The 11,161-nt window shown below is 56.4% G+C and overlaps 1 protein-coding gene across 1 annotated transcript; it reads left to right on the top strand.

Annotated features, from left to right (window-relative positions):
• Nucleotides 1–3,816: 3,816 nt before the first annotated feature.
• On the top strand, nucleotides 3,817–7,078 carry LOC138822131 (uncharacterized). Its single transcript, XM_070014685.1, has 3 exons — nucleotides 3,817–4,137; nucleotides 4,214–6,076; nucleotides 6,809–7,078. The coding sequence occupies exons 1-3, from the start codon at nucleotides 3,817–3,819 to the stop codon at nucleotides 7,076–7,078; spliced, it is 2,454 nt and encodes an 817-aa protein (XP_069870786.1).
• The last annotated feature ends 4,083 nt before the right edge of the window (nucleotides 7,079–11,161 follow it).

Genomic DNA, 11,161 nt, shown 5'->3' with positions numbered 1-11,161 from the left:
TGGCACTAGGTCATTCCGTGGTGGTACACGCATGTGGCACTAGGTCGTTCCGCGGTGGTACACACATGTGGCACTAGGTCATTCCGTGGTGGCACACACATGTGGCACTAAGTCGTTCTGTGGTAGTACACACATGTGGCACTAGGTCGTTCCGTGGTAGCACATGCATGTGGCACTAGGTTGTTCCACAGTGGTACACGCATGTGGCATTAGGTCATTCCGTGGTGGTACACGCATGTGGCACTAGGTCGTTCCACGGTGGTGCACGCATGTGGCATTAGGTCATTCCGCGGTGGTACACACATGTGGCACTAGGTCGGTTCGTGGTGGTACATGCAGCACTAGGTCGTTCTGTGGTGGTACACTCATGTGGTACTAGGTCGTTCTGCGGTAGTACACGCATGTGGCATTAGGTCGTTCCATGGTGGTACATGCATATGGCACTAGGTTGTTCCCCGGTGGTACATGTATGCAGCACTAGGTAGTTCCATGCTGAGCGTCAGGACCAGGTGCAGAGACCTTGGTGTCCCCAAGGAAACTCTGGGACCCTGGAGCAGCCTCAGCCAGACCCCATCCTGCAGGGACTGTCAGGAGACACCAGACCTGTGGCGATTCATCTCTAGAACACAGATAACAGAGATGAGAAGAGATCTGAGAGCTGACAGCAGCCCCATACCCTGTACCTCCCTTGGCAGAAGGCCCCTTCCTGCCTGCCTCGATGTGTCTGTGTATGTGCATGTATGGTGTGGGGGTATGTGTGTGTGGTGGGGTGGTAGTGGGGGGTGGGGGTGTGTGTATGTGGTGTGTGTGGTGTGTATATGGTGTGGGAGTGTGTGTTGTGTGTGTTGTTTGTGTATGTGGTATGGGGGGTGGGGTATATGTGTGTGGTATGTGTATAGTGTGTGTGGTGTGTGTGGTGTGTGGGGTATGTGTGTGGGGTATGTGTGTGTGGTAGGGTGCATGTGGTGTGTGGGGTTGGGAGGATGTGTGTGTGGTGTGTGTGTTGTATGTGTGTGTGGTGTGTATGTGGTGTGGGTGTGTGTGGTGTGTATGTGGTGTGGGTGTGTGTGGTGTGGGGGGGGTGGGGGGAGGGGTGTGGTGTGGGGCGGTGTGGTGGGGGGGTATGTGTGGTGTGTGTGTGGTGTGGAGGTGTGGGATGTGTGTGGAGGGTGTGGTATGGGGGTATGTGTGGGGTGTTATATAGGTGTATGTGTGGTGTGTGTGTGGTGTGTGGGGTATGTGGGGGTGGGATGTGTGCGGGGTATATGTATGTGGGGGTGTGGGGGGTGTGGGATATGTGTGGAGGGTGTGGTATGGGGGTATGTGTGGTGTGTGTGTGGTGTGTGGTGTGTGAAGTATGTGGGGTATGGGATGTGTGTGTGTGTGTGGTGTGTGGGGGATATGTGTGTGTGGTATGTGTAGTATGTGTGGTGTGGGATGTGTCTGGGGGGTGTGGTGTGTGGGGTATGTGGGGTATGTGTATGTGTGTGGTGTGTGTGTGTGGTCTGGGGGGATGTGTGTGTGTGTGGTGGGGGGGATATGTGTGTGTGGTATGTGTGTTGTAGGGGGTGTGGGATGTGTCTGGGGGGTGTGGTGTGTGGGGTATGTGTATGTGTGTGGTGTGTGTGTGTGGTCTGGGGGGATGTGTGTGTGTGGTGTGGGGAGATATGTGTGTGTGGTATGTGTGGTGTAGGGGGTGTGGGATGTGTGGGGGGGGGCTGTGGTGTGTGGGGTATGTGAGGTATGTGTGTGTGTGTGGTCTGGGGGGATTTGTGTGTGTGGTGTGGGGGGATATGTGTGTGTGGTATGTGTGGTGTGGGGGGTGTGGGATGTGTGTGGGGGTGTGGTGTGTGGGGTATGTGTGTGTGTGTGTGTGGTGTGTGTGGTGTGGGGGATGTGTGTGTGTGTGTGTGTGGTATGTGTGGTGTGGGGGTGTGGGATGTGTGTGGAGGTGTGGTGTGTGGGGTATGTGTGTGTGTGTGTGGTGAGTGTGTGGTGTGGGGGGATGTGTGTGTGGTGTGTGTGTGGTATGTGTGGTGTGTGGGGTATGTGGGGTATGTGTGTGTGTGTGGTCTGGGGGGATGTGTGTGTGTGGTGGGGGGGATATGTGTGTGCGGTATGTGTGGTGTGGGGGGTATGTGGGTATGTGTGTGTGTGTGTGGTGTGTGTGTGGTATGTGTGGTGTGTGTGGTGTGTGGTGTGTGTGTATGTGTGTATGGTGTGTGTGGCATTCTTGGTATGTGGCTACATGTCTGCCCTCAGCCTCATGCCAGCATCCTGCAGCAGGAATTCAAACCTGTCTCCTCTCTGGTTTGGGACAGTTCCCATCACCCTTCCTCTTTGAGGTCTGGCATCCTGTATCCTTCTCTCCACATGTCTATCTCCCTCTTTCTCTCCCTTCCCCCTCTTTCTCCTTCTTTCTCTCCCCTCTGTCTTCCCCAATCCACCTTCTTCTCTTCTTTCCCTCCCTTTCTCACTCCTCTCTTCCCCTCTTCCTCTCTCTCCCTCATTCTCTTCCATTTCCTTCTCTCCCCTTCCCTCTTCCCCCTCTATCTCCCTCTCTCTCTTCCTTTCTCCCTCACCCCTTCCCTTTCTTTCCTCATTCTCTCTCTCCCCCACTTCCCCAGTCACTCTCCATCCCTCTCTCTTTTTTCTCTCCCTCCCTTCCTCCTCCTCCCCCTTCTCTGTGTAGGTGGAGACCTGGACACCCCCCAGCCCATCTGCCGTACCCCGTGTGCAGGGCGAGGAGCTGTTCTGTGGAATGACTGATGCATGCTCCACAGTATGTCTCACCATGGTGGTGGGTTTTATAATTATGGTTCCTCTTGCTAATTTTAAATTTCAAATTTAAGTGCTTTATCTTTAGAGAAGAAAGAAAGCTGTGCACTTTGCAAAGACAAGTTTTGTAGTTGGAGCAAAGAAATTACTTTGTGACACCTTGGAAAATGGTTAGCTGGGGTCTAATGGCAAACAGAACAAGGTGTCTGGTCAAAGCCATCAGGAGGCATCGGGAGAGACAGTGTTGGTGGTGTGATCTCCCCGTCCCCCTTCTAGGCCGTGTCTTTGTGGTATAATTTCCCAATTCCCCTTCTAGGCCGTGTCTTCCGTCTCTCTCTCCGCTGTGCACCTCATCATTAAGTCAGAGACAGGAGAGGCGTTAGATCATCCAGATTGTTTCTTTGCAGGGCAGAATTGGTCCCTGGAGTAGATTATGTCTTCTCCTCGTCTGGCCTCGCGCGTCTCGGGAAGCGCCACGGCTCCTCGGGGGACGTCTTCCCATGGAGCGGCAGTGCTCGCCACCTGCTCCTCCTGATTACTCTGCCAACCCCTCCCCTCCCAATTTACCCCATTACCTCCTGCATCAGATCTCACCGCCCTCCTCGCACACTCCCGTCACCCGGGCTGCCGTTCCCCTGCAGGCCGAGTCCTCGCTGACAGAGCTTCTTCCCCTGCTCCCGGCAGGCAGCTTGGCTCAGGGGTGCTCGTCCCTGGGGTCGGGTGTCTCGGCTCTCCGTGGACAAGGACAGGAGCTCCTCAGAGCCTGCCTGGCACACGCCGGTGCCACCCTCATTTCTGAGTATGGTGCAAGCATAGGGCACCTGCATTCCTGCGCCAGGGCTGGGGACGTGGACCAGACTCTCTGGGCCCTCATGTGGCAGGTCCAGAGTTTTCCTGGGCCAGCATTTCAGCATCCCAGGGCACCGGATGTAGCGCAGGACCTCTGAGCCGCATGAGAGCAGGACCTGGCTTTCCTGGGAGCTGGGGTTCTGTCCAGCCAGCCAGGCTTCCTGCAGGGTGTCTGCTCAGGAGATCCTCATGGCCTGGCCTGCTGGGGAGTCCCGGAAGCAGCTCCGGAGTAAGAACAAGGGAGGAACCCACGCTGAAGATGTGAGCTGGAGCAGAGCCCCCGGCCACACAGAGCCCCCAGCCAGACAGAGCCCCCAGACAGACAGAGACCCCAGACAGACAGAGCCCCCAGACAGACAGAGCCCCCAGACAGAGCCCCCAGCCAGACAGAGCCCCCAGCCAGACAGAGCCCCCAGCCAGACAGAGCCCCCAGACAGACGGAGCCCCCAGCCAGACGGAGCCCCCAGCCAGACGGAGCCCCCAGCCAGACGGAGCCCCCAGCCAGACAGAGTACCCAGCTAGACAGAGAACCCAGACAGACAGAGCCCCCAGACAGAGCCCCCAGCCAGACAGAGCCCCCAGCCAGACAGAGCCCCCAGCCAGACAGAGCCCCCAGCCAGACAGAGGCCCCAGCCAGACGGAGCCCCCAGCCAGACGGAGCCCCCAGCCAGACGGAGCCCCCAGCCAGACAGAGCCCCCAGACAGACAGAGCCCGCAGACAGACGGAGCCCCCAGCCAGACAGAGCCCCCAGACAGACAGAGCCCTCAGACAGACGGAGCCCCCAGACAGACGGAGCCCCCAGCCAGACGGAGCCCCCAGCCAGACAGAGCCCCCAGCCAGACAGAGCCCCCAGACAGACAGAGCCCTCAGCCGGGCAGAGCCCCCAGACAGACAGAGCCCCCAGCCAGACAGAACCCCCAGACAGACAGAGCCCCCAGCCAGACAGAGCACCCAGCCAGACAGAGCACCCAGCCAGACAGAGCCCCCAGACAGACAGAGCCCCCAGACAGACAGAGCCCCCAGACAAACAGAGCACCCAGCCAGACAGAGCCCCCAGACAGAGCACCCAGCCAGACAGAGCCCCCAGACAGACAGAACCCCCAGCCAGGCAGAGCACCCAGCCAGACAGAGCCCCCAGCCAGACAGAGCCCCCAGACAGACAGAGCCCCCAGACAGACAGAGCCCCCAGACAGACAGAGCCCACAGCCGGACAGAGCCCCCAGCCAGACAGAGCCCCCAGACAGACAGAGCCCCCAGACAGACAGAGCCCCCAGCCGGGCAGAGCACCCAGCCAAACAGAGCCCCCAGACAGACAGAGCCCCCAGACAGACAGAGCCCCCAGCCAGGCAGAGCCCCCAGCCAGACAGAGCACCCAGACAGACAGAGCCCCCAGCCAGACAGAGCCCCCAGACAGACAGAGCCCCCAGCCGGGCAGAGCCCCCAGACAGACAGAGCCCCCAGACAGACAGAGCCCCCAGCCGGGCAGAGCCCCCAGACAGACAGAGCCCCCAGACAGACAGAGCCCCCAGCCAGGCAGAGCCCCCAGACAGACAGAGCCCCCAGACAGACAGAGCCCCCAGACAGACAGAGCCCCCAGCCGGGCAGAGCCCCCAGAGAGACAGAGTCCCCAGACAGACAGAGCCCCCAGCCAGGCAGAGCCCCCAGACAGACAGAGCCCCCAGACAGACAGAGCCCCCAGCCGGGCAGAGCCCCCAGACAGACAGAGCCCCCAGACAGACAGAGCCCCCAGACAGACAGAGCCCCCAGACAGACAGAGCCCCAGCTGGGCAGAGCCCCCAGACAGAGCCCCCAGCCACACAGAGCCCCCAGACAGACAGAGCCCCCAGACAGACAGAGCCCCCAGACAGACAGAGCCCCCAGCCGGACAGAGCACCCAGCCGAACAGAGCACCCAGCCAGACAGAGTCCCCAGACAGACAGTGCCCCCAGACAGACAGAGCCCCCAGACAGACAGAGCACCCAGCCAGACAGAGCCCCCAGACAGACAGAGCCCCCAGCCGGACAGAGCCCCCAGACAGACAGAGCCCCCAGACAGACAGAGCCCCCAGACAGACAGAGCCCCCAGACAGACAGAGCCCCCAGCCGGGCAGAGGCCCCAGACAGACAGAGCCCCCAGACAGACAGAGCCCCCAGACAGACAGAGCCCCCAGACAGGCAGAGCCCCCAGACAGACAGAGCCCCCAGACAGACAGAGCCCCCAGCCAGGCACAGCCCCCAGCCAGACAGAGCCCCTAGCCAGACAGAGCACCCAGACAGACAGAGCCCCCAGCCAGGCACAGCCCCCATCCGGACAGAGCCCCCAGACAGACAGAACCCCCAGCCAGGCACAGCCCCCATCCGGACAGAGCCCCCAGCTGGGCGGAACCCTGCCTGCCTGATGCAGGCCCCAGATCCACACCAGGAGGCCCGAGCAGGGCCTCCCGTCAGGGTTGGATGGGAAAGGCAGCCTGGACAGACAGCACACACACACACAGCTCCCGACACTGGGGAGGACTATGGAGACCCAGAGCAGCCATACCTCACCTGCTAGAATGAGAGGCTCCTCACAGGCTTCTGAGGAATCACAGTGGTCATGGGTGAGAGTCCACCCCTGCCACTCCTCAGGCTCAGAGCACCTGCAGGCCATGTGGATGGGTCCCAGCCCCACACTAGTGTTTGTGTCTCACCCCAGGGCCTTGGCACGCCCTGCATGGCCTTAGCAGGCCATCACGGGCCAGGCCTCACACCAGGAAGACTTCCGCCCCAGGACAGGCTCACGGTGCATAAGGCTTCCCTCCAGGAGTGTCCCAGGCAAGTCCGGGAGCTGAGCAGCAGAATGGGCCCGCGGTGGGGAGTCTGATGACAGGCCTCGAGGCCAAATCGCTGGCCTAGGGAAGAACTCAGGAAGTCAGAGCTCTGGAGAAAGATGTTGGGCCGGAAGTCACAGATGGTGTGGCAGGAAGAGCAGGTTCAGGGCAAGGGGGAAGGGTCAGTGGCCCGTGGCAGGCTGTGGGTCACTGAGGAGACTGGACCCTTCTCTATGGTGCCCAGCTTCCAGGTGCCCCAGGGTGCCCTCCTCCCCAGAGAGCTCTCCCAGCACAGGCCATGCTGGTGACCCGGCTCCCCAGGCTGGAGTGCCACTGAGAGGAAATGGGCTGCCCCCCGTCCCCTCCTCTCCCAGGAATCTCTGTGTCTCAGCCAGATAGCTGGGGATGTGTGGTGGAGGGAGGGGCGGCTGACAGTGCTGTGTGAAGGGGACCCCCAGCCCTCTCCCCAGGTCTGTAATGAGCTGCTGTCTGGAGCCAGGGAGGGGCTGGGCCCGGGGGCCGAGGAGCAAGTTGGAGTACCCCGCAGCATGTTCCTGGCACCGCGGCGCAGTGGGACACCGCTGGCCGGCCGCAGAGAGGGCTGCTTCGAGAGGAGAGGCCCCGAACGTGCCGCCATTAGCTGAGGGAGCATCCCACCCCCAGCTGACAGGGAGGATTGTGCCTCCAGGCCATGTGGAACTTCACAGCGCTGGAGGCCGATGGCGGCCTCCCAGACAAAGGAGGCCTCTTCAAGAACCAGCTTCCGGCCCCTTCCTGTGAGAGGATCCCCCCCCAGGTTCTCGGGGGATTTCTGTCCCCATGCACCCTGCACAGAAGCACGCGTGCAGGACAGAAAAAAAAGCATCCACAAGCTATCAAACCCCAGGACAGGACCAGCACGCAAGCAGGAGGTCTCCACGGAGTGTGCCGGAGACCTCGGGTGCCGCTCTCCTCTGTCTCCGAGCTCCTCCCCAGCTGCCCTTAGAAATGCAAAAGGGATGCTTAATAATTGATGGGCAAGAGCCTCCGCTGCATTATTAAATGCCCAGATGCTCGGCTAGCCCAGCCCAGAGAAGAGAGGAAATAGAACGGCTCTCGGAGCTGTTTGGAATTGCCTTGGCATCCTCATCACACAACCCTGAAAACAAGATGGAGCCCTGAGTCTGTGCTGAGCTCCCACCAGCCAGAAGACGGGCGCATCTCTTGCCTGAGGTCACAGGGAGGCCATCTTGACTTCAGGGCCCCTGTCCACCTGCTGGGTAGTGGGGGTGGGAAACAAAAGACTCCACATGGTCACCGGGCCTCTAGGGGTCACCTGGGAGCCGACAAGTGAGGGAGGAGCAGGGGGCTCACCACACTCCGTGAGCCGTGGCCGGCAGAGGCTCAGCAGACAGTGGGTACCCCAGGGTGCAGCTGTCCGGAGGTCTCCGTCTCTGCTGAGCCCTGTGCTTTCCGTGGCTGGAGTGGTTCAAATGTGGCAGGCTTTGTAGAAGTACAGAAAGGAAGTGTGTCCTAACTGGTGGGAGTCACTGGAGAGTTAGAACTTCTCTTCTTTTCATTTCTGGTGCTCCACTGATAAGAAAATACGGAAACAAGGAGATCTAGGATTCCTGTCTTTGGTGCAGCAGAAAACCCCTCATGTCTGCGGGAAGCCTGGGGGGGAGGGCTCAGTGAGAAGGCGAAGCAAGTGGCTGTGACTCAAAGAAAACCGAGTCTCTCACATACATTACACACACACACCACACACACATACACACATACACATATACATACATACACACATACATACACATACACACACCACCCCCCCACACACACATACACACACACACCACACACACATGCACACACATACACATATACATACATACACACACATACACACATACATACACAATACACATACACACACCACACCCCCACACCCACACACACATACACACACACCACACACACATACACACACATACACATATACATACATACACAAACATACACACATACATACACACATACACATACACACACCACACACACACACACATACACACACCACACACACATACACACACATACACATATACATACATACACACACATACACACATACATACACAATACACATACACACACCACACCCCCACACCCACACACACATACACACACACACCACACACACATACACACACATACACATATACATACATACACACACATACACACATACATACACACATACACATACACACACCACACACACACACACACCACACACCACACCCATACACACACACCACACACACACACACACACCACACCCATACACACACACCACACACACACCACACACACACACCACACCACACCACACACACATACACACACATACACATATACATACATACACACACATACACACATACATACACAATACACATACACACCCCACACCCCCACACCCACACACACATACACACACACACCACACACACATACACACACATACACATATACATACATACACACATACACACATACATACACACATACACACACCACACACACACACACACACACACCACACACCACACCCATACACACACACCACACACACACACACACACACCACACACCACACCCATACACACACACCACACACCACACCCATACACACACACCACACACACACCACACCACACACACACCACACCACACCACACACTCATACACACACACCACACCGCACACACCCACACAACACACACATACACACACACCACACACATACACACACATACACACCACACACCACACACACACATACACACACACCACACCCCCACACCCACACAACACACACACACAACACGTACACACACACCCCACACACACCACACACACACATACACACATACACATATACATACATACACACACATACACACACCACACCCCCACACCCACACACACATACACACACACCACACACACATACACACACATACACATATACATACATACACAAACATACACACATACATACACACATACACATACACACACCACACACACACACACATACACACACCACACACACATACACACACATACACATATACATACATACACACACATACACACATACATACACAATACACATACACACACCACACCCCCACACCCACACACACATACACACACACACCACACACACATACACACACATACACATATACATACATACACACACATACACACATACATACACACATACACATACACACACCACACACACACACACACCACACACCACACCCATACACACACACCACACACACACACACACCACACCCATACACACACACCACACACACACCACACACACACACCACACCACACCACACACACATACACACACACCACACCGCACACACCCACACAACACACACATACACACACACCACACACATACACACACATACACACCACACACCACACACACACATACACACACACCACACCCCCACACCCACACAACACACACACACAACACATACACACACACCCCACACACACCACACACACACATACACACATACACATATACATACATACACACACATACACACACACCACACCCCCACACCCACACACACATACACACACACCACACACACATACACACACATACACATATACATACATACACACACATACACACATACATACATACACATACACACACCACACCCCCACACCCACACACACATACACACACCACACACACATACACACACATACACACATACATACACAATACACATACACAAACCACACCCCCACACCCACACACACATACACACACACACCACACACACATACACACACATACACATATACATACATACACACACATACACACATACATACACACATACACATACACACACCACACACACACACATACCACACACCACACCCATACACACACCACACACACACACACACACACTACACCCATACACACACACCACACCACACCACACACACATACACACACACCACACCGCACACACCCACACAACACACACATACACACACACCACACACATACACACACATACACACCACACACCACACACACACATACACACACACCACACCCCCACACCCACACAACACACACACACAACACATACACACATACCCCACACACACCACACACACACATACACACATACACATATACATACATACACACACATACACACACACCACACCCCACACCCACACAACACACACATACACACACCACACACATACACACATACAGACCACACACCACACACACACAACACACCACACACATACACACATACACATATACATACATACACACACATACACACACATACACACATACACATACACACACCACACCCCCCCCACACACACACCACACACACACACATACACACACACCACACACACACACCACACCACATACATACACACACCGCACACACCCACACCACACACCACACACACTTACACACATACACACACACCACACCACACACACATACACACACACCACACACCACACATACCACACACACACCACACACCACACACCACACATACATACACACATGCTCCACACACCCCACACACACATACACACACCACATACAAACCACACATACACTGCACACACATACACACAC

The sequence above is a fragment of the Dipodomys merriami genome, unplaced genomic scaffold (assembly GCF_024711535.1).
Source record: "Dipodomys merriami isolate MVZ:Mamm:240054 unplaced genomic scaffold, mDipMer1.0.p SCAF_99, whole genome shotgun sequence".
Lineage (NCBI taxonomy): Eukaryota > Metazoa > Chordata > Mammalia > Rodentia > Heteromyidae > Dipodomys > Dipodomys merriami.
The sequence above is the reverse complement of the archived record's forward strand: the minus strand, read 5'-3'. Positions and strand labels throughout refer to the sequence as shown.